General features: G+C 53.2%; 1 protein-coding gene across 1 annotated transcript in view; it reads right to left on the minus strand.

The window, feature by feature from the left end:
- Positions 1-26684, minus strand: part of LOC134358616 (chondroitin sulfate proteoglycan 4-like) — a 205597-nt gene that overhangs the window by 36848 nt on the left and 142065 nt on the right. Inside the window, exons 4-6 of the mRNA XM_063071058.1 lie at positions 13634-14095; positions 11919-12095; positions 1874-2072 (exon numbers count right to left, since the gene is read on the minus strand). Coding sequence (XP_062927128.1) covers positions 1874-2072; positions 11919-12095; positions 13634-14095 — 838 coding nt within the window. The remainder of the gene's footprint in view (positions 1-1873; positions 2073-11918; positions 12096-13633; positions 14096-26684) is intronic.

A 26684-nucleotide genomic window follows, 5' to 3' on the forward strand; every position in this document is an offset into this window, starting at 1 on the left:
AGTTGAGTACTTGGAACAAGCTAGGGACATCACTACCCAGGACATGCCATCTTCTCATTACTACCATACTGGAGGAGGTGCAGGAGCCGGAAGACATACACTACTCATTTTACAAACAGCTTCTTCCCTTCCACCATCAGAAATTTAGATTTACTCTCTTTTTGTGCCACTTATCTGCTCTATATATTTACTATTGTGACTGAGTACTTTTATGCATTGTGAGGTACAGCTGCCACACAACAAACTTCACAGAATTAAATCAGAATCGGGTTTAATATCACTGGCATACGTCAGGAAATTTGTTGTCACATGGCAGCAGTACATTGTAAAATATGATAATTAAAAACTATAAATTACAGTAAGATATATATTAAATTAGTGCAAAAAGAGAGAAGAAAGAGTGAGACAGTGTTCATGGGTTCATTGTCCATTCAGAAATCAGATGGCAGAGGGGAAGAAGCTGTTCCTGAATTGCTGAGTGTGTGTCTTCAGGCTCCTGTATTTTCTTCATGCTGGTAGCAATGAGAAGAGGGCTTGTCCTGGCTGATGGGGGTCCTTAATGATATATGGTGCATTTTGAAGGCATTGCATTTCGAAGGCTGGTGCACATGATGGGGGGGTTGATGAGTTTACAACTTTTTGCAGCTTTTTTCGATTCTGCACATTAGCCTACATCCCCACCCCATACCAGACAGTGATGCAACCAGCCAAAATGCTCTCCACGGTACAGCTGTAGAAATTGGCTAGAGTCTTTGGTGACATACCAAATCTCCTCAAACTCCTAGTGAAATATATTCACTGTTTTGCCTTCATTGAAATTGCATCAATATGATGTACCCAGGGTAGATCCTCAGAAATGTTGGCACCCAGGAACTTGAAACTGCTCAACTTATCCATTGCTGACCACTTGATGGGGATTGTGTGTGTGTTCCCTGGCTTTCCCCAACACAACACAGAAATGTGATTCTGATTCTGGGAGATGGCAATGGGTGAGCCATGATCTTACCGAATCATGCAGCAGGCTGAATCGGCCAAACGGCCTGTTTCTGCTCCAATTTCTTCATCTCTTATGTTACAGTTCAGTTTTAGGTGTGCACAAAATGGAGCTAGATGGTAACATTAGCACTTGGGAAAGGCAGTTGGAGCATTGCAAAAGCAAAGGGTTTCTTCGTCTGTCCAAGATTGTTTAATGCGTCTGGGACAGGATCGGGGCTTGGTTCAAACTCACCAGCATATCCAGTAAAACAGATGGGGCCTTCCTTTACAAACTGAGTTTGGACTCCAGTACAAGAATGCTAAAATACATTTTCAAATAGAATTACATCACATTAGATTCCTTCCTTACACTGGTTAGAGATGATTTTAAGTCTGGTGGGACCACGTATGGAGTATAGTGTCCCAGTCCTCTAAACTACGGAAAGATATTCCTGTGACAGAGGGACTTCAGTAGTTCATTCTTTGAATGGTGGGTTGATTTAACAGACAGCTTGGAAGGATGAGGGGAAGGTGTTTCAGGCACTGGTGGGGTAGATGTAGGGATGGTTTAGAGACAGGGGTTACTGTCTGATAATAGGGTCACTTATCAGGATGAAGATGGGAAGGAATGTTCTTAACCTGCAGGGTAATGAATCTGGAATTCTCAGCCCAAAAGTAGGGCTTGATCCGAAACTATAAACTGTTCCATCTGTTGTTCTGGGGATCTTCTCTCCATGTTGGCATGGAACCAGGACCAGGTGTCTGCTTCACAACCCTGTCAGCCTGACTTTAAAATGGGGGAGCTCCACGGTATCCCACCTCTCTGTGCCCGGTCACTGGGAAAGTTGACTAGGCTGGTTTTGGGGCACAGTGTTAGGTGAGGTTAGGGCTGCCTTACCATGGTGTACAAAGGTGACCAGCCCTGCATTGATCTCAGCCTGGGTGAACTTCAGGACGTTGTCAGCCAGGTCAGGCTTCAGGGCCACGTGCCCATTAGATGGAGGGCTGATGGAATAAACTAGTTTATCTGCAGGGCTGTCAGCATCCTCCGTGTACAGTAAATCCAAGGAAATCTCAGCATGACTGTCTTCCCACATCTAGGAAAAGCAATGAAATATAGTCAAACTCTCTCCATTTGGAACTTCTGCCTCCACCTCTGAGTCCCGCACACCCAAGCCCCCCCTCCCCATCCACACACACACAAGAACATAAGAACATAAGACATAGGAGCAGGAGTAGGCCATCTGGCCCATTGAGCCTGCTCCAGCATTCAATAAGATCATGGCTGATCTGACCTTGGACTCATCTCCACCTCCCTGCCTTTTCCCCATAACCCTTAATTCCCCTACTATGTAAAAATCTATCCACCCTTGTCTTAAATATATTTACTGAGGTAGCCGCCATGCTTCATTGGGCACGAAATTCCAAAGATTCACCACTCTCTGGGAAAAGCAGCTCCTCCTCATCTCCGTCCTAAATCTACTCCTCTGAAGCTTGAGGCTATATCACTTAGTTCTAGTCTCACCTATCAGTGGAATCTATCCCCTTCATAATTTTATGTTTCTATAAGATCCCCTCTCATTCTTCTGAATTCCAGAGAGTACAGTCCCAGGCGACTCAATCTCTCATTGTAGTCTAACCCCTTCATCTCTGGAATCAACCTGGTGAACCTCCTCTGCACTGCCTCCAAAGCCAGTATATCCTTCCTCAAGTATGAAGACCAGAACTGCACACAGTACTCCAGGTGCGGCCCCACCAGTACCCTGTACAGTTGCAGCATAACCTCCCTGCTCTTAAATTCAATCCCTCTAGCAATGAAGGCCAACATCCCATTTGCCTTCCTGATAGGCTGCTGCACCTGCAAACCAACCTTTTGTGATTCATGAACAAATACTCCCAAGTCCCTCTGCACAGCAGCCTGCTGCAATCTTTCACCATTTAAATAATAATCTGCTCTTCCATTTTTATTTCCAAAGTGGATGACCTCACATTTACCAACATTGGCCATACCCCTGCCCACACACTTAACCTATCGATATCTCTCTGCAGACTCTCCTTATCTTCTGCACAATTTGTTTCTCCACTCAATTTAGTATCATCAGCAAACTCAGATACACTACACTCGGTCCCCTCTTCCAGATCGTTAATGGATATCGCGAACAGGTGAGGGCCCAGCACCGACCCCTGTGGCACACCGCTCACCACTGATTGCCAACCAGAGTAATACCCATGTGTCCCAACTCTCTGCTCTACCAATCCTCTATCCGTGCTGGTACATCACCCCAACTCTATGCATCGTTATCTTATGTGGCACCTTATCAAACGCCGTCTGGAAACCCAAGTAAATAATGTCCATCTGTTCCCCTCGATTCACTGCACTCATTATATCCTCAAAGAACTCCAGATTACACACCTCTTGGGTACAGGACTCAGCCTCTCAGCACCCAGTGGTGGAGGGATCTCAGATTACTTTCCTTCCCCACAAAGTCTTTGCATTTGTTACACCCATCTTCAGTGCATGTCTTAGCACATATTCCTGCAGCCTGGAACGTGCCAGGCAGCAGAACCCACATGGACAGCTCACTGTACTGGAACGCCAGTAATGTTCAGGCAGACGATAGTGGCCAGATGTCTACCCTTCCGTTCAAAGTTCGAAGTTCAAAGCAAATTTATTATCGAAGTACATATGCTGTATGTCACTATATACAACGTCAAGATTCGTTTTCTTGTGGGCATAACTTGGTAAGTCCAAGAAACACAATAGGATCAATGAACAGGACAGACAGACAACAAACTGTGCAAATACAACATTAAAAATACTAATAATAAATAAGCAATAAATACTGTAAGTGAGTGCCTAGGTTGTGGCAAAGATTCAGTGATGGGGTGGGTGAAGTTGAGTGAAATTATCCCCACTGGTTGAAGATGGTTGAGAAGTAATAACTGTTCCTGAACCTGGTGGTGTGGGACCTGAGGCTCCTGTACCTCTTTCCTGATGGTTGAGGGGTAATAACTGTTCCTGAACCTGGTGGTGTGAGTCCTGAGGCTCCTGTACCTTCTTCCTGACGGCAGCAGTGAGGAGAGAGCATGACCTGGGTGGTGGGGGTCCCTGATGATGGATGCTGCTTTCCTGTGACAACGCTCCATGTAGGTGTGCTCAGTGGTGGGGAGGGCTTTACCCGTGGTGGACTGGGCCACATCCACTACTTTTTGTAGGATTTTCCGTTCGGGGTGTTGATGCTTCCATACCAGGCTGTGACGCAGCCAGTCAATGCACTCTCCACCACACGTCTATGGAAGTTTGTCAAAGTTTTACATGCCATGCCAGATCTTCGCAAACTTTGAAGGAAGTAGAAGTGCTGCCGTGCCTCCTTCGTAATTGCTCTTGCCTGCTGCCCCGGACAGATCCTCTGACATGGTAACATTCTATTTCACACACAGGTGATGTTATACCGACACCAGGCTGTCACGGCTTTCCCTGCTGGGCCTATCGCTTGTCCCAGAACAGATTTGATCCGATTGGTGTTGGTCTCCGACAGGATCTTGTAATTCAGAGTGACATGAGTCTCCAATTGCTGACTTCAGTCTTCTCCCCCTCAGTTTGTAGATCTGGGTGATGATGCTCTTCCTTGTGGATTCTGACATGTTGACATCCAGAAGTTTCCAGGACACACTGGGCAGAGTCACCTCCTCCCACCCCCCTCCAGGCTATGCGGAATCCACCCCCCCCCCCCCACACTGCATGTCATCTCATTGCTAACGTAATAAAGAGAAAGCAGGCTGCAGCTACTGGGGGGCCATGAGAAATCTATTTCATGCCCAGCGCTTTGAGGAAGACTCAGTAAGCAGAGACCCAGAGCTGCTGGTTGTCTGATACGTCAAACCACAGCAACCCCTAACACACCTGCCACTGATACACTCTGTCACCACCATCGATAGAGTACGAATGCAGGGATGTGTTCAAACAACAAACCCACCAGTCAGCAGTAGATGCACAGATCATCTGACAGGAATAATAATGCTGTCGGCTGGGTTCCAGCATTAAAATAGATAGGTAAAAATTCCCTTCTGTGATGGAACAACTTTTGTGTCCTACATAAGGAAATGGAATCTTCTGAGTCACACAAGAACTTCTGGGGCCAATGAAGTAGAAATGGATAGACAATAATTAATGGACAAAGTACACTGTGACAATATTAAGTGGCTTAATGCTGTTCTGGAACAGTAACCATTTCCCATACAAGTATTAGACAATAGATATCCTATTGGAGTGAGCACATGGTCAAAGAGTTGGAGGGTAGCAGGGATCACAGCGGGGGAGCAGTGAGAGAGAGTTTCACTGAACTCCTGTCAAAGGGAAGATCTAAACTTCCTCAGGTTAGGCATCCCTGGAAGAGACCACAGAGTAGTAATCAAATCACAAACTAGAGAAAATCTGCAGATGCTGGAAATCCGAGCAACACACACAAAATACTGGAGGAACTCAGCAGCTCAGGAGCTCAGCTTTTTCCCTCCAGTCCTGCCGAAGGGTTTCAGCCTGAAACATCGACTGTACTCTTTTCCCTACGTGCTGCATGGCCTGATGGCCTGCTGAGTTCCTCCACCATTTTGTGTGTGTGCTCTGGATTTCCAGCATCTGCAGATTCTGGCTTGTCTGTGATCCTACTGGAGTATCAGTCAGAATTATGTTTCCATTATATTAATTCCCAGATGAACATTAATTAATACCACTGGGTCATAAAGCATAAAAAGAGACCCTTTGACCTATCGAGGCTGAATTGGCCCTCGTCCACTCATTTACCCAATTCCTACATTTATCCTCAGCTGCAAGGTATCTGCCTGCGTCCCTACAAAGGATTGTGAGGGCTGCTGATGATGCAGGCCCTCCAGTCCCAGCAGCATCCTGGTAAACCTCCTCTGCACCCTCCCTAAAGCTTCCACATGCCACCTTTAATGAGACAGCCAGAAATGAACACAGCATTCTAAGTGTGGTCTAAGCATCTATCTACATGAAACACTGTAACAGCATCCATCATCAAAGATCCTCACACCCAGGCCATGCTCTTTTCTCGCTGCTGCCATCAGGTAGAAGGTACAGGTATCTCAGGACTCACAAACAGATTAAAATAGTGGAAAACAGAAATAATATTTAAAAAGTGAGGTAGTGTCCATTAAAGAAAGGTATGGTAGAGGGAAGAATCTGTTCCTGAATGGCTGAGTGTGTGCCTTCAGGTTTCTGTATCTCCTTCCTGATGTAACAATGAGGAGAGGGCATGTCCTGGGTGATGGGGGTCCTCAATAATAGATGCCGCCTTCCTGAGGCACTGCTCCTTGAAGATGTCTTGGATACTATGGAGGCTGGTACCCAAGATGGATCTTACTAATTTTACAACTTTCTGTAGCTTCTTTTGGTCCTGTGCAGTAGCACCCCACCACCCCACATATCAGACAGTGATGCAGCCTGTCAGAATACTCTCCACAGTACATCTACAGAAGTGTTTGAGTGTTTTAGGTGAAAAACCAAATCTCTTCAAACTCCTAAAGAAATATAGTCACTGTCTTGCCTTCTTTATAGCTGCATCGATATATTGGGACCAGGTTAGATCCTCAGAGATCTTGACACCCAGGAACTTGAAGCTGCTCATTCTCTCCACTTCGGATCCCTCTATGAGGATTGGTGTGTGTTCCCTCGTCTTACCCTTCCTGAAGTCCACAATCAGCTCTTTCGTCTTACTGACGTTGAGTACCAGGTTGTTGATGCGACACCACTCCACTAGTTGGCATATCTCACTCCTGTACGCCCTCTTGTCACCACCTGAGATTCTGCCAACAATGGTTGTATTGTCAGCAAATTCATAGATGGTATTTGAGCTACGCCTAGCCACACAGTCATGGGTATATAGAGAGCGGAGCAGTGAGTTAAGCACACACCCCTGAGGTGCACCAGTGTTGATCGTCAGTGAGAAGGAGATACTATCACCAATCCGCACAGACTATGGTCTGCTGATTAGGGTGCTGAGGATCCAGTTGCAGAGGGAGGTACAGAGGCCCAGGTTCTGTGGTTTATCGATCAGGACTGTGAGAGTTATGGTGTTAAACACTGAGCTATAGTCAACAAACAGCATCCTGACATAGGTGTTCGTCTTGTCCAGGTGACCTAATGCTTTATCAAGAGCCATTGAGACAGTCATTCCTGCCCACACCATTCTCAGTGGTCAATCACGATCTGTGTCCCTGGTGGTCAATTCCAATCTCAGTGTCCCTGGGGGACCACACCATCCCCTGTAGTCAATCCTGCTACACCACCTGCGATGGTCAGTCCAAACCACACTACCCCTGGATGGACAGTACCTGTTATATTGTCCCTTGGTGAGCACATTCCAACCACATTCATAAAAAACAAGAAATTACAATGATTGGGTCACTTAAACCTGCCCAGTGGTCAATATTCAGGCCTTATCTCCCCCTCTATACTAATATCCCACACCGCTCAGTTCCAGAATTATTCACTAATTTATCGATGTGTTTCCAATGATCAGGCCTTTTCCCTCTTCAGTTACTGCTGCTCAATGCCGCCACCCAGTGGCTTCCCCTCAGACTGCAAATACAAAAAGACACCCCTCATCAGGGCTTTGTGTGAGCTGCTCAAGATTTCCAGCACTTGCTGAATCTCTTGTGTCTACAAAAAGTCAAGCATGTTTTATATTTTCTATCAACACACAAAATTACGCTGGAGGAACTCAGCAGGTCAGGTTGCATCTATGAAGGGAAATATTTTATCTGCAATACCCTGGTTTAAGGCCATGCATGAGTTATGATGTTGGATGTCTTATTTTCCACAGAGTTTCTCAAAATGCAATCAGCGTTCCTTTGATTACATTGTGCAATTGAATATTTCATTTTTGCTGATTAAGATAAAAAGTCAATTGATAAAGTCAGGCTTGTTGAATTATTCAATAGGGTCTGTCTTGGGAACATTCTAGCGAAGGTGGTGGGAAACAGGAAGCGGGATTGAGGAAGGAGAAAGAAGAAGAATGGAAATGGACAATGAACACAACAGAAAAACATGGTGAGGCACTCACTGAACCCACTTGGAAGGATGGGTACCGCTGTCGGAAAATCCTCCTGCAGACAATGGTCTCACGGAGAATGTGCAGATAACTTTTAGTTAGTTAGTTAGCTCACAACTTTGGAGAAAGTTCGACACCTTTTCCCATGGATGTGGCATGGATATTTATTTATGTTTCACCTGGACTGGGTTTTCAGGCAAAACTGTTTCAGCACTATTAATAAACAAAGTGAAGCAAACTGGACTGACTACGCGACAATGAGCTCCAACCATTATGTGCACATTATAGACTAATATTTATATATATATATAGATCATGGGCCCTTTTCTGTATTTTGTATTATATAATATTATTGTGTTTGTTATAGTTTAAAATATTTTGTTAATACAATTTGAATTGAAGTTTATGCTAGTATGAGTTGAAGTATTGCTTCCTGGGTAACAGTAAATTTGCATGGGTGTGTCGGTATTCATACGAGTAACAGGACTGCTTTCTCTTAAAGGAACATTCAAAGTTTTATGTTTGCTTTTACCCAAATCATATTCACCATAGACATGTTTATTTATAGCCTTCTCATTGTTATTCCCCGTTCTTTGTAGAGTTATGTTGTTGGCAGACTGAACTCACAGTAATAACTAACTCATTACAAACCTATGGTGAGAGGGTTATATAACAAAGTTAACAGAAAGTATTTGTGATGGTCAGCTGCAAGTGGTTACAACCTCAAACATTTACAAGAGGAAGAGTTGGGTGGTTTTGCAACAGTTCTCTCAGACCCAGGATTTGGGGAATCAGACACTCAACTGCCTGTGTTGGCTGAAGGATATTTCAGTTGCCCAGCCCTTCCTGGCTCTATTGAAGTGCAGTGCTCTCACCCCACAGGCCTGCACATCCTTCACACCCAGTCACCTATATTCAGTTCCCCTTTGAATGCTGCACTGCGTTCTGATCCCCACCCTCTCACCACAGAAAGATTTCCCACATGTCATTTCCCTCAGCTGTGGAACTGACCAAGCACCCATTCCTTGGGGTCACGTGCTGCGGACACTGGGGAAGGAGATGCTGGAGCTGGCTGGGCTCGGTGCTGCCCTTCAGTGTTCGTTCGGTGGAAGACAAGCTGGAACGCTTTCATCTGTGGCTTTACTTGCATGAGATGAGGAACTGCTGCAGGCTTGCTCTTGCAGAATCATGGTTCCTGGACAATATCCACGTACCATCAGTCTACCAGCCATGACACCCAGGGACTTGGGCTCCATTGTTTTTTAAATATATTTTTTGCCACTGCATGCTGGTCTCTGCTATCATAACTGATGGGACTGCTGATACTGTGTTTTGCGCCACGGCCCTGGAGGAATGCTGTTTCGTTTGGCTGTATTCATGAACTAAAACATAAACACAAAATAATTTCACTTTGCTTTGCTCCTCTCCTCCATTCCCCTAGCGCATGGCCCCTCTGTCAATGGGGACACCCTCTCTCTTCTCTGCATATATTCTTCAGGATTTTAAATCCATCTCTCAGGTACCTGGCCACCCCTCATCTCCCAAACCGCATCCTCCCTGAAGACTTCAAAGCTTTCCGTAGGTGGACATAGTTGTTCAGGATTTAAAGGCCAGCGTGTGATCCAGGAGGTAATGGGAATCAACGAAGGGACTTGGAGACAAAAGAAGAGAGTTTTCGATACACTCAGTGGTACAGGAGAGGAACCCGGTGTGGTCATCTGCTGCTGTGGTGTAGCCCATCCACTTCAAGGTTCAACGTGTTATATGTTCAGAGATGCTCTTCTGCGCACCACTGTTGTAGCATTTGATTATTTGAGCTACCATTGCATCTGTCAGCTTGAAGCAGTCTGGCCATTCTCCTCTGACCTCGCTCATTAACAAGGTATTTTCACCCACAGAACTGCCACTCACTGGCTGTTCTTTTGTTTTTCGCACCATTCTCTGTAAACTCAAGAGACTGTTGATCATGAAAACCCCAGGAGATCGACAGTTTCTGAGATATTCAAACCACCCTGTCTGGCACCAACAATCATTCCACGATCAAAACCACATTTCTTTCCCATTCTGATATTTGCACTCAACAACTGAACCTCTTGACTATGCCTGCATGCTTTTATGCATTGAGTTGCTGCCACATGATTGGCTGATTAGATATTTAGAATAACAAGCAGACATTAAGGTGTATCGAATTAAGTGGCCGCTAAGTGTATTTTAAATAACATTATCCTTCCAATGATTGTTACAGAATCCAGTAATGAGGATCTGAAAGCAGAGCTGAGAAATCATCCATCCCTTCCTCCTGATCAGACTGTCAGCGGACTTTGTCTGGACAACCGGCCGGCCAGGGTGCTGCAGTAGAGTGGCAGTTAGTGACGAGGGTTCAATTCCAGCACCCTCCATGAGGAGTTTGTACATTCTGCATGGTTTCCTCTCGGTGCTCCGGTTTCCTCCCACATTCCAAAGATATATCAGTTGGTAGTTTAATTGGTTACCTAAATTGTCCTGTGATTAGGCTAGGGTTAAATCGATGGGTTGCTGGAGGGTGTGGCTCATTGGCCGGAAGAACCTGTTCCACATAGTTTCTCTAAATAAATAATAAAAACTAAGTTCTCATTAACCAGTGAGGTCAAGGTGGGAGCGGAGCCCAAAAGTTACTGATGTTTATTTAATATTTCAAAGGATTCAAAGTACATTTATTATCAAAGAATGTATAAATCATACTCAACCTTGAGATTCATTTGTTTACAAGCAGCCAGAAAGCAAGAAATCCGAAAGAACCCAATCAAAAAAAAAGGCCAACACCCAGTGCACAGAAAAAGAGAAACAAACAATAAAAGCAAGCAACAGCATTCCGAGCCAGATTGCGTCCTTAGACCCGGAGTGTGAAGCAGCTGATGTAGGCCCAAAGCCTCGGTCTCAGTTCAGCACCCAGCAGGGCAAATCTCCACAAAACTCACAGTCACAAAGCACGCATCAGCCGGAGCAACCTTACTGCCTCAGCCACATGGAGAGAGGAGTGAACATCGCGGAAGAGTGAGCGGATTCGACCTGACCCTCACCTCTGGTCCTGACACCCTGCATTTTCAGTCTATCTGGGCCAGCGTTTAAATCATCCCAACACTGGGTCGTCCCCTGCCCTAGGACCTGGGCCCTGCTGCATCAATACACTCTGGGTTTGTAACCCACTGCCCAGCCCAAGACCGTTCTTGACCTTTCCAAATCAGCTCAGCACTTAGATCAGTCCACTCTCGCTCCCGGTGTAGGTGGACGGGCTACGAAACTCCTCCACACTGACTTAAATCAATCCACTCTCACTCCTGGTGTAGGTGAACAGGCTATGAAACTCTTCCACACCAACTCCTCTCCAATTTGCTCGTTCCAATTCCATCTCTGACTCTGTATTGATTTCGACTATGCCTTAACCTCACTTCTCCTCAGCCATGTTACGCTCCAACTTTGCATCACACCACCATTGCTTGACCCTCGAGTCAGCCTTGTCTGTCCTTGCCTTTTCATTGTTTGCAGAGATAGTTTACCACAATTTACCACAGAAATGTGTTATAATAAAGTATTGAGTTGTATTTCTTGCCTTATTGCCCACCAATAAGCTGTCACCTGACTTCAGTAGCGCTGTCTTAAACTGGACATATTTGAGTAATACTGAAAAATATATTGTTTGATTAAGTAGTCTTTGTTGTTTAAATAATTCATTACAAGTTATATGTAAAGTATGTGAATGGCACACGTTATTACGTCACCACATCATATGTGTGCATCTTACTAAAGTAAAAACAAAGTAGAAATGTTTCCTGGCTCCTGTGTTTTACCTTCAATTAGTTTAATGTTTTGGAGTTACAAAACATCAACAGTTACCTCCAGTGGAGTGTTAACGGTGATGATAGGCTGCTCGTCATTAACAGGGATCACCGTTACATGGACTGTCTTCGCTTCACTCTTTCTGTCAATCTCAGAAGCATTTACAATCACAGTGAAACTATCTGTCAGTGTTTCACTGTTGTCATGGAAATAAAACACAGCATCCTCTTTAACCTAAAAACAGGCAGAAAACAGATGTTCAAAAGCAGAATCATGGAAACAACAGAGTTAAACAGACATTAAACAGTTAAACAGAACGTGTGGTATGGTAGCACAATTCCGGCCACTGACTGTGAGGAGTTTGTACGTTCTCCCCGTGACCGTGTGGGTTTTCCCTGATGCTCCGGTTTCCTCCCATACTTCAAAGATGTACGGTTGGGGTGAGTAGGTTGTATGGTATGGGTATGTGTATGTGTATGGTTGGGGTGAGTAAGTTGTGTACTGGAGGCACACAGACACTTGTGGGCTGCCCCCAGCACATCCTCTGACGATGCGTTTCACTGTGCACATGACAGATAAATCTAATCTAATCAAACCTCAGCCATCACAGACCTAGCCACTCCATCACTTGCTGCCATTATCCACATTGCCAACCATTGTACTGCAGACAATGGACGGGCATCAAACACACACCTTACCCAACAGAGGGTTGTTAAATAGTCAAACAAAAATCAGCAGGTGCTGGATATCTGAAACAAAAATACAAAGTACTGAAACACTGAGCCAGTGAATACAGCATCTGCGGATCGATTATCGTCGTTATTCGTTCAGGTGTCAGGCCTTTCATCAGAACTGGGAAAAGGGGATCAGAGGAGGAGGGGAGGGATGGGAGGAACAAAGGGTTAATGCAGATTATGCGTGTGTTAGCTGTCGCCAACAGCAGAACAGACTGTATGAACAGAGAGAACAAAACTGAGCTAAAATAATAGTAGAAGCGACCACACACAGAATGAAGGTATGCTAACTGGAAGCTGGGGAATTTGGCTGTAACCTGAAGGGAGATCAGACATTGTTGCTCAGGCCTGCATTGGGCCTCACTGTAATAGTGCAGGAGGCCACAGACTGATAGATCAGAGTGAGAGCGAGATGGGGGCGGGGGGAATTAAAGATCAGCTTTATTTGTCACATGTACATCAAAACAAACAGTGAAATGTCATTTGTGTCAGATTAATTCAGCGAGGATGTGCTGGGGGCAGCCCACAAGTGTCTCCAGGCTTCTGGCACCAACAGTGCATGCCCACAACTCACTAACGTCTGTGTTTGGAATGTGGGAGGAAACCGGAGCACGCGAAGGAAACCCACACCATTACAGGGAGAACATACAAACTCCTCACAGCAGTGTGATAGCAGGCGGAGTAAAGCATTGCGCTATCTTGCTACCCAGCACAGTATGTAACTTGTGTTCACGGTGGCCATCAACACAAATAAACGGAGAAATATCCACGTCAGCATTTCCAGACACAGCAGGTACCACTGAAGTCCAGAGGCAGTCACAGAGTAGGATCCAATTATAAGCTTAAAAGACATTTTGAAAGGTACGTGATCAGAAAAGGTCAGACAGAAGCGGGCCAAACACCAGCAAATGGAACTGACCCAGACAGACACTGTGTGAGTTGGCCAGATGGACCTGTTTCTGTGTGTTGTATAACTCTACAACATATCCACATCTGCACGAATCCTCATCCATGATTAGAACAACCAGCCAACCTTACCTCCTTCATACTGAAAAATGAAAGGCCATCTTCAGGAAGCCCTTGGTACCCGATCCTGCCATGTTCCGGGGGTTTTGTGATGTAAAATCGAAAATTGGAGGAGTGGAGGTAATTGGGAATGTTGAGGATGTCCTCACCGAGCAGCTGTTCATCTCCCTCTCTCACTGAGATGTTCTGGGTTTCCAAAGAAATGAGATCAGGGATGATATCTATCACAACCGTTAGACCATCCACCGTCTTAAATCCATTGGATACATCCAGAGTGAAAGCATCTCCCTGAGGGCTGAGTCTGCGATTAATGTACTGGACTCTGTCTCTATTTATATCATCCTGGGAAAATGAGTCGAGGGGCTTCTGCAGGGCAGCTCTCGAGCTGTCACTGACCATGGCTAGATGTCCATAAGCAGGAGGAACCTTCACAGAGTAGATCAGGTCCGATGGAAGACTGGCATCATGAGTTACCTGTCCAGGGGATCACAATAAACAGACACACTATCAGTAAATGCTGAAGAGTACTTGGTAGTTCAGTTATCACTGGACAACTAATTTAGCCAATCGCAGAGCACTCTGACTGCCTGCGTCATTGCCTGGAACAGAGGCTCCAACACACCGGATTGAGGAGGCTGCAGAGGGTTGTAGACTTAGCCAGATCCATCAGGGACACAACCCTCCCCACCGTCACGGGCACAACCTCCCCACCGTCACGGGCACAACCCTCCTCACCATCACAGACACAACCCTTCCCACTATCAGGGACACAACCCTCCTCACCATCACAGACACAACCCTCCCCACCGTCACGGGCACAACCCTCCCCACTGTCACAGCACAACCTCCCCACCGTCACAGGCACAACCCTCCCCACTATCCCAGACACAACCCTCCCCACCATCACAAACACAACACTCCCTACCGTCACGGGCACAACCCTCCCCACTATCACGGGCACAACCTCCCCACCATCACAGGCACAACCTTCCCCACTATCAGGGACACAACCCTCCCCACTGTCACGGACACAACCTTCCTCACCGTCACAGACACAACCTCCCCACCACCACAGACACAACCTCCCCACCACCACGGGCACAACCTCCCCACCGTCATGGGCACAACCCTCCTCACTGTCACAGGCACAACCTCCCCACCGTCACAGACACAACCCTCCCCACTGTCACGGGCACAACCCTCCCCACTATCATGGGCACAACCTCCCCACTGTCATGGGCACAACCTCCCCACCATCACGGGCACAACCCTCCCCACTATCACGGGCACAACCTCCCCACCGTCATGGGCACAACCCTCCCCACCGTCACGGGCACAACATCCCCACCGTCACGGGCACAACCCTCCCCACTATCACGGGCACAACCTCCCCACCGTCACGGGCACAACCCTCCCCACTATCAGGGACACAACCCTCCTCACCGTCACAGACACAACCCTCCCCACTATCAGGGACACAACCCTCCCCACTGTCACGGACACAACCCTCCTCACCGTCACAGACACAACCCTCCCCACTATCAGGGACACAACCCTCCCCACTGTCACGGACACAACCTTCCTCACCGTCACAGACACAACCTCCCCACCACCACGGGCACAACCTCCCCACCGTCATGGGCACAACCCTCCCCACTGTCATGGGCACAACCTCCCCACCGTCACAGACACAACCCTCCCCACTGTCACGGGCACAACCTCCCCACCGTCACAGACACAACCCTCCCCACTATCACAGACACAACCCTCCCCACCATCACAAACAAAACACTCCCTACCGTCACGGGCACAACCCTCCCCACTATCACGGGCACAACCTCCCCACCGTCACGGGCACAACCCTCCCCACTATCTGGGACACAACCCTCCCCACTGTCACGGACACAACCTTCCTCACCGTCACAGACACAACCCTCCCCACTATCTGGGACACAACCCTCCCCACCATCACAAACACAACACTCCCTACGGTCACAGACACAACCTCCCCACCACCACGGCACAACCTCCCCACCGTCATGGGCACAACCCTCCACACTGTCACAGGCACAACCTCCCCACCGTCACAGACACAACCCTCCCCACTGTCACGGGCACAACCTCCCCACTGTCACAGGCACAACCCTCCCCACTATCACGGGCACAACCTCCCCACCGTCACAGGCACAACCCTCCCCACTATCAGGGACACAACCCTCCTCACCATCACAGACACAACCCTACCCACTGTCACGGGCACAACCCTCCCCACTATCATGGGCACAACCTCCCCACTGTCATGGGCACAACCTCCCCACTGTCACAGGCACAACCCTCCCCACTATCACGGGCACAACCTCCCCACCGTCACAGGCACAACCCTCCCCACTATCAGGGACACAACCCTCCTCACCATCACAGACACAACCCTACCCACTGTCACGGGCACAACCCTCCCCACTATCATGGGCACAACCTCCCCACTGTCATGGGCACAACCTCCCCACCATCACGGGCACAACCCTCCCCACTATCATGGGCACAACCTCCCCACCGTCACGGGCACAACCCTCCCCACCGTCACGGGCACAACATCCCCACCGTCATGGGCACAACCCTCCCCACTGTCACGGGCACAACCTCCCCACCGTTATGGGACACAACCTCCCCACCGTCACAGGCACAACCTCCCCACTGTCACGGGCACAACCTCCCCACCGTCACGGGCACAAACCTCCCCACTGTCACGGGCACAAACCTCCCCATCGTCAGGGACACAACCTCCCCACCATCACGGGCACAACCTCCCCACCGTCATGGACACATCCCTCCCCACTGTCACGGGCACAACCCTCCCCACCGTCACGGGCACAACCTCCCCACCGTCACAGGCACGACCCTCCCCACCATCACGGGCACAACCCTCCCCACTATCACGGGCACAACCTCCCCACCGTCCCAGACACAACCCTCCCCACCGTCACGGACACAACCTCTCCACTATCAGGGACACAACCACCCCACTGTCACGGGCACAACCTCCCCACCGTCAGGGACACAACCTCCCCACTGTCACGGGCACAACCTCCCCACTATCAGGGGCACAACCTCCCCACCGTCACGGGCACGACCCTCCCCACTGTCACAGCACAACCTCCCCACAGTCACAGACACAACCCTCCCCACTGTCACGGACACAACCTTCCTCACCGTCACAGACACAACCTCCCCACCACCACGGGCACAACCTCCCCACCGTCATGGGCACAACCCTCCCCACTGTCATGGGCACAACCTCCCCACCGTCACAGACACAACCCTCCCCACTGTCACGGGCACAACCTCCCCACCGTCACAGACACAACCCTCCCCACTATCACAGACACAACCCTCCCCACCATCACAAACACAACACTCCCTACCGTCATGGACACATCCCTCCCCACTGTCACGGGCACAACCCTCCCCACCGTCACGGGCACAACCTCCCCACCGTCACAGGCACGACCCTCCCCACCATCACGGGCACAACCCTCCCCACTATCACGGGCACAACCTCCCCACCGTCCCAGACACAACCCTCCCCACCGTCACGGACACAACCTCTCCACTATCAGGGACACAACCTCCCCACTGTCACGGGCACAACCTCCCCACCGTCAGGGACACAACCTCCCCACAGTCACGGGCACAACCTCCCCACTATCAGGGGCACAACCTCCCCACCGTCACGGGCACGACCCTCCCCACTGTCACAGCACAACCTCCCCACAGTCACAGACACAACCCTCCCCACTGTCACGGACACAACCTTCCTCACCGTCACAGACACAACCTCCCCACCATCACGGGCACAACCTCCCCACCGTCATGGGCACAACCCTCCCCACTGTCATGGGCACAACCTCCCCACCGTCACAGACACAACCCTCCCCACTATCACAGACACAACCCTCCCCACCATCACAAACACAACACTCCCTACCGTCACGGGCACAACCCTCCCCACTATCACGGGCACAACCTCCCCACCGTCACGGGCACAACCCTCCCCACTATCTGGGACACAACCCTCCCCACTGTCACGGACACAACCTTCCTCACCGTCACAGACACAACCCTCCCCACTATCTGGGGCACAACCCTCCCCACCGTCATGGGCACAACCCTCCCCACTGTCACGGGCACAACCTCCCCACCGTTATGGGACACAACCTCCCCACCGTCACAGGCACAACCTCCCCACTGTCACGGGCACAACCTCCCCACCGTCACGGGCACAAACCTCCCCATCGTCAGGGACACAACCTCCCCACCATCAGGAACACAACCTCCCCACCATCACGGGCACAACCTCCCCACCGTCATGGACACATCCCTCCCCACCATCATGGGCACAAACTCCCCACCATCACAGGCACAACCCTCCCCACCATCATGGGCACAACCTCCCCATCATCAGGAACACAACCTCCCCACCATCACGGGCACAACCTCCCCACCGTCATGGACACATCCCTCCCCACTGTCACGGGCACAACCCTCCCCACCGTCACGGGCACAACCTCCCCACCGTCACAGGCACGACCCTCCCCACCATCACGGGCACAACCCTCCCCACTATCACGGGCACAACATCCCCACCGTCATGGGCACAACCCTCCCCACTGTCACGGGCACAACCTCCCCACCGTTATGGGACACAACCTCCCCACCGTCACTGGCACAACCTCCCCACTGTCACGGGCACAACCTCCCCACCGTCACGGGCACAAACCTCCCCACTGTCACGGGCACAAACCTCCCCATCGTCAGGGACACAACCTCCCCACCATCAGGAACACAACCTCCCCACCATCACGGGCACAACCCTCCCCACTATCTGGGACACAACCCTCCCCACTGTCACGGACACAACCTTCCTCACCGTCACAGACACAACCCTCCCCACTATCTGGGACACAACCCTCCCCACCATCACAAACACAACACTCCCTACCGTCACAGACACAACCTCCCCACCACCACGGCACAACCTCCCCACCGTCATGGGCACAACCCTCCACACTGTCACAGGCACAACCTCCCCACCGTCACAGACACAACCCTCCCCACTGTCACGGGCACAACCTCCCCACTGTCACAGGCACAACCCTCCCCACTATCACGGGCACAACCTCCCCACCGTCACAGGCACAACCCTCCCCACTATCAGGGACACAACCCTCCTCAACATCACAGACACAACCCTACCCACTGTCACGGGCACAACCCTCCCCACTATCATGGGCACAACCTCCCCACTGTCATGGGCACAACCTCCCCACCATCACGGGCACAACCCTCCCCACCGTCACGGGCACAACATCCCCACCGTCATGGGCACAACCCTCCCCACTGTCACGGGCACAACCTCCCCACCGTTATGAGACACAACCTCCCCACCGTCACAGGCACAACCTCCCCACTGTCACGGGCACAACCTCCCCACCGTCACGGGCACAAACCTCCCCATCGTCATGGGCACAACCCTCCCCACCGTCACGGGCACAACATCCCCACCGTCATGGGCACAACCCTCCCCACTGTCACGGGCACAACCTCCCCACCGTTATGAGACACAACCTCCCCACCGTCACAGGCACAACCTCCCCACTGTCACGGGCACAACCTCCCCACCGTCACGGGCACAAACCTCCCCATCGTCAGGGACACAACCTCCCCACCATCAGGAACACAACCTCCCCACCATCACGGGCACAACCTCCCCACCGTCATGGACACATCCCTCCCCACCATCATGGGCACAAACTCCCCACCATCACAGGCACAACCCTCCCCACCATCATGGGCACAACCTCCCCACCATCAGGAACACAACCTCCCCACCATCACGGGCACAACCTCCCCACCGTCATGGACACATCCCTCCCCACTGTCACGGGCACAACCTCCCCACCGTCACAGACACAACCCTCCCCACTGTCACGGGCACAACCTCCCCACTGTCACGGGCACAACCCTCCCCACTATCACGGGCACAACCTCCCTACCGTCACAGGCACAACCCTCCCCACTATCAGGGACACAACCCTCCTCAACATCACAGACACAACCCTACCCACTGTCACGGGCACAACCCTCCCCACTATCATGGGCACAACCTCCCCACTGTCATGGGAACAACCTCCCCACCATCATGGGCACAACCCTCCCCACTATCACGGGCACAACCTCCCCACCGTCATGGGCACAACCCTCCCCACCGTCACGGGCACAACATCCCCACCGTCATGGGCACAACCCTCCCCACCGTCATGGGCACAACCCTCCCCACTGTCACGGGCACAACCTCCCCACCGTTATGGGACACAACCTCCCCACCGTCACAGGCACAACCTCCCCACTGTCACGGGCACAACCTCCCCACCGTCACGGGCACAAACCTCCCCATCGTCAGGGACACAACCTCCCCACCATCAGGAACACAACCTCCCCACCATCACGGGCACAACCTCCCCACCGTCATGGACACATCCCTCCCCACCATCATGGGCACAAACTCCCCACCATCACAGGCACAACCCTCCCCACCATCATGGGCACAACCTCCCCACCATCAGGAACACAACCTCCCCACCATCACGGGCACAACCTCCCCACCGTCATGGACACATCCCTCCCCACTGTCACGGGCACAACACTCCCCACCGTCACGGGCACAACCTCCCCACCGTCACAGGCACGACCCTCCCCACCATCACGGGCACAACCCTCCCCACTATCACGGGCACAACATCCCCACCGTCATGGGCACAACCCTCCCCACTGTCACGGGCACAACCTCCCCACCGTTATGGGACACAACCTCCCCACCGTCACAGGCACAACCTCCCCACTGTCACGGGCACAACCTCCCCACCGTCACGGGCACAAACCTCCCCACTGTCACGGGCACAAACCTCCCCATCGTCAGGGACACAACCTCCCCACCATCAGGAACACAACCTCCCCACCATCACGGGCACAACCCTCCCCACTATCTGGGACACAACCCTCCCCACTGTCACGGACACAACCTTCCTCACCGTCACAGACACAACCCTCCCCACTATCTGGGACACAACCCTCCCCACCATCACAAACACAACACTCCCTACCGTCACAGACACAACCTCCCCACCACCACGGCACAACCTCCCCACCGTCATGGGCACAACCCTCCACACTGTCACAGGCACAACCTCCCCACCGTCACAGACACAACCCTCCCCACTGTCACGGGCACAACCTCCCCACTGTCACAGGCACAACCCTCCCCACTATCACGGGCACAACCTCCCCACCGTCACAGGCACAACCCTCCCCACTATCAGGGACACAACCCTCCTCACCATCACAGACACAACCCTACCCACTGTCACGGGCACAACCCTCCCCACTATCATGGGCACAACCTCCCCACTGTCATGGGCACAACCTCCCCACTGTCACAGGCACAACCCTCCCCACTATCACGGGCACAACCTCCCCACCGTCACAGGCACAACCCTCCCCACTATCAGGGACACAACCCTCCTCACCATCACAGACACAACCCTACCCACTGTCACGGGCACAACCCTCCCCACTATCATGGGCACAACCTCCCCACTGTCATGGGCACAACCTCCCCACCATCACGGGCACAACCCTCCCCACTATCATGGGCACAACCTCCCCACCGTCACGGGCACAACCCTCCCCACCGTCACGGGCACAACATCCCCACCGTCATGGGCACAACCCTCCCCACTGTCACGGGCACAACCTCCCCACCGTTATGGGACACAACCTCCCCACCGTCACAGGCACAACCTCCCCACTGTCACGGGCACAACCTCCCCACCGTCACGGGCACAAACCTCCCCACTGTCACGGGCACAAACCTCCCCATCGTCAGGGACACAACCTCCCCACCATCACGGGCACAACCTCCCCACCGTCATGGACACATCCCTCCCCACTGTCACGGGCACAACCCTCCCCACCGTCACGGGCACAACCTCCCCACCGTCACAGGCACGACCCTCCCCACCATCACGGGCACAACCCTCCCCACTATCACGGGCACAACCTCCCCACCGTCCCAGACACAACCCTCCCCACCGTCACGGACACAACCTCTCCACTATCAGGGACACAACCTCCCCACTGTCACGGGCACAACCTCCCCACCGTCAGGGACACAACCTCCCCACTGTCACGGGCACAACCTCCCCACTATCAGGGGCACAACCTCCCCACCGTCACGGGCACGACCCTCCCCACTGTCACAGCACAACCTCCCCACAGTCACAGACACAACCCTCCCCACTGTCACGGACACAACCTTCCTCACCGTCACAGACACAACCTCCCCACCACCACGGGCACAACCTCCCCACCGTCATGGGCACAACCCTCCCCACTGTCATGGGCACAACCTCCCCACCGTCACAGACACAACCCTCCCCACTGTCACGGGCACAACCCTCCCCACTATCACGGGCACAACCTCCCCACCGTCCCAGACACAACCCTCCCCACCGTCACGGACACAACCTCTCCACTATCAGGGACACAACCTCCCCACTGTCACGGGCACAACCTCCCCACCGTCAGGGACACAACCTCCCCACTGTCACGGGCACAACCTCCCCACTATCAGGGGCACAACCTCCCCACCGTCACGGGCACGACCCTCCCCACTGTCACAGCACAACCTCCCCACAGTCACAGACACAACCCTCCCCACTGTCACGGACACAACCTTCCTCACCGTCACAGACACAACCTCCCCACCACCACGGGCACAACCTCCCCACCGTCATGGGCACAACCCTCCCCACTGTCATGGGCACAACCTCCCCACCGTCACAGACACAACCCTCCCCACTGTCACGGGCACAACCTCCCCACCGTCACAGACACAACCCTCCCCACTATCACAGACACAACCCTCCCCACCATCACAAACACAACACTCCCTACCGTCACGGGCACAACCCTCCCCACTATCACGGGCACAACCTCCCCACCGTCACGGGCACAACCCTCCCCACTATCTGGGACACAACCCTCCCCACTGTCACGGACACAACCTTCCTCACCGTCACAGACACAACCCTCCCCACTATCTGGGGCACAACCCTCCCCACCGTCATGGGCACAACCCTCCCCACTGTCACGGGCACAACCTCCCCACCGTTATGGGACACAACCTCCCCACCGTCACAGGCACAACCTCCCCACTGTCACGGGCACAACCTCCCCACCGTCACGGGCACAAACCTCCCCATCGTCAGGGACACAACCTCCCCACCCTCAGGTACACAACCTCCCCACCATCACGGGCACAACCTCCCCACCGTCATGGACACATCCCTCCCCCCCATCATGGGCACAAACTCCCCACCATCACAGGCACAACCCTCCCCACCATCATGGGCACAACCTCCCCACCATCAGGAACACAACCTCCCCACCATCACGGGCACAACCTCCCCACCGTCATGGACACATCCCTCCCCACTGTCACGGGCACAACCCTCCCCACCGTCACGGGCACAACCTCCCCACCGTCACAGGCACGACCCTCCCCACCATCACGGGCACAACCCTCCCCACTATCACGGGCACAACATCCCCACCGTCATGGGCACAACCCTCCCCACTGTCACGGGCACAACCTCCCCACCGTTATGGGACACAACCTCCCCACCGTCACAGGCACAACCTCCCCACTGTCACGGGCACAACCTCCCCACCGTCACGGGCACAAACCTCCCCACTGTCACGGGCACAAACCTCCCCATCGTCAGGGACACAACCTCCCCACCATCAGGAACACAACCTCCCCACCATCACGGGCACAACCCTCCCCACTATCTGGGACACAACCCTCCCCACTGTCACGGACACAACCTTCCTCACCGTCACAGACACAACCCTCCCCACTATCTGGGACACAACCCTCCCCACCATCACAAACACAACACTCCCTACCGTCACAGACACAACCTCCCCACCACCACGGCATAACCTCCCCACCGTCATGGGCACAACCCTCCACACTGTCACAGGCACAACCTCCCCACCGTCACAGACACAACCCTCCCCACTGTCACGGGCACAACCTCCCCACTGTCACAGGCACAACCCTCCCCACTATCACGGGCACAACCTCCCCACCGTCACAGGCACAACCCTCCCCACTATCAGGGACACAACCCTCCTCAACATCACAGACACAACCCTACCCACTGTCACGGGCACAACCCTCCCCACTATCATGGGCACAACCTCCCCACTGTCATGGGCACAACCTCCCCACCATCACGGGCACAACCCTCCCCACTATCACGGGCACAACCTCCCCACCGTCATGGGCACAACCCTCCCCACCGTCACGGGCACAACATCCCCACCGTCATGGGCACAACCCTCCCCACTGTCACGGGCACAACCTCCCCACCGTTATGGGACACAACCTCCCCACCGTCACAGGCACAACCTCCCCACTGTCACGGGCACAACCTCCCCACCGTCACGGGCACAAACCTCCCCATCGTCAGGGACACAACCTCCCCACCATCAGGAACACAACCTCCCCACCATCACGGGCACAACCTCCCCACCGTCATGGACACATCCCTCCCCACCATCATGGGCACAAACTCCCCACCATCACAGGCACAACCCTCCCCACCATCATGGGCACAACCTCCCCACCATCAGGAACACAACCTCCCCACCATCACGGGCACAACCTCCCCACCGTCATGGACACATCCCTCCCCACTGTCACGGGCACAACCTCCCCACCGTCACAGACACAACCCTCCCCACTGTCACGGGCACAACCTCCCCACTGTCACGGGCACAACCCTCCCCACTATCACGGGCACAACCTCCCTACCGTCACAGGCACAACCCTCCCCACTATCAGGGACACAACCCTCCTCAACATCACAGACACAACCCTACCCACTGTCACGGGCACAACCCTCCCCACTATCATGGGCACAACCTCTCCACTGTCATGGGAACAACCTCCCCACCATCATGGGCACAACCCTCCCCACTATCACGGGCACAACCTCCCCACCGTCATGGGCACAACCCTCCCCACCGTCACGGGCACAACATCCCCACCGTCATGGGCACAACCCTCCCCACTGTCACGGGCACAACCTCCCCACCGTTATGGGACACAACCTCCCCACCGTCACAGGCACAACCTCCCCACTGTCACGGGCACAACCTCCCCACCGTCACGGGCACAAACCTCCCCATCGTCAGGGACACAACCTCCCCACCATCAGGAACACAACCTCCCCACCATCACGGGCACAACCTCCCCACCGTCATGGACACATCCCTCCCCACCATCATGGGCACAAACTCCCCACCATCACAGGCACAACCCTCCCCACCATCATGGGCACAACCTCCCCACCATCAGGAACACAACCTCCCCACCATCACGGGCACAACCTCCCCACCGTCATGGACACATCCCTCCCCACTGTCACGGGCACAACCCTCCCCACCGTCACGGGCACAACCTCCCCACCGTCACAGGCACGACCCTCCCCACCATCACGGGCACAACCCTCCCCACTATCACGGGCACAACATCCCCACCGTCATGGGCACAACCCTCCCCACTGTCACGGGCACAACCTCCCCACCGTTATGGGACACAACCTCCCCACCGTCACAGGCACAACCTCCCCACTGTCACGGGCACAACCTCCCCACCGTCACGGGCACAAACCTCCCCACTGTCACGGGCACAAACCTCCCCATCGTCAGGGACACAACCTCCCCACCATCAGGAACACAACCTCCCCACCATCACGGGCACAACCCTCCCCACTATCTGGGACACAACCCTCCCCACTGTCACGGACACAACCTGCCGCACCGACACAGACACAACCCTCCCCACTATCTGGGACACAACCCTCCCCACCATCACAAACACAACACTCCCTACCGTCACAGACACAACCTCCCCACCACCACGGCACAACCTCCCCACCGTCATGGGCACAACCCTCCACACTGTCACAGGCACAACCTCCCCACCGTCACAGACACAACCCTCCCCACTGTCACGGGCACAACCTCCCCACTGTCACGGGCACAACCCTCCCCACTATCACGGGCACAACCTCCCCACCGTCACAGGCACAACCCTCCCCACTATCAGGGACACAACCCTCCTCAACATCACAGACACAACCCTACCCACTGTCACGGGCACAACCCTCCCCACTATCATGGGCACAACCTCCCCACTGTCATGGGCACAACCTCCCCACCATCACGGGCACAACCCTCCCCACTATCACGGGCACAACCTCCCCACCGTCATGGGCACAACCCTCCCCACCGTCACGGGCACAACATCCCCACCGTCATGGGCACAACCCTCCCCACTGTCACGGGCACAACCTCCCCACCGTTATGGGACACAACCTCCCCACCATCACAGGCACAACCTCCCCACTGTCACGGGCACAACCTCCCCACCGCCACGGGCACAAACCTCCCCATCGTCAGGGACACAACCTCCCCACCATCAGGAACACAACCTCCCCACCATCACGGGCACAACCTCCCCACCGTCATGGACACATCCCTCCCCACCATCATGGGCACAAACTCCCCACCATCACAGGCACAACCCTCCCCACCATCATGGGCACAACCTCCCCACCATCAGGAACACAACCTCCCCACCATCACGGGCACAACCTCCCCACCGTCATGGACACATCCCTCCCCACTGTCACGGGCACAACCCTCCCCACCGTCACGGGCACAACCTCCCCACCGTCACAGGCACGACCCTCCCCACCATCACGGGCACAACCCTCCCCACTATCACGGGCACAACCTCCCCACCGTCACAGACACAACCCTCCCCACCGTCACGGGCACGACCCTCCCCACTGTCACGGACACAACCCTCCCCACCGTCAGGGACACAACCCTCCCCACCATCACGGGCACGACCCTCCCTACTGTCAGG

This window comes from Mobula hypostoma, chromosome 18 (assembly GCF_963921235.1).
Source record: "Mobula hypostoma chromosome 18, sMobHyp1.1, whole genome shotgun sequence".
NCBI lineage: Eukaryota > Metazoa > Chordata > Chondrichthyes > Myliobatiformes > Myliobatidae > Mobula > Mobula hypostoma.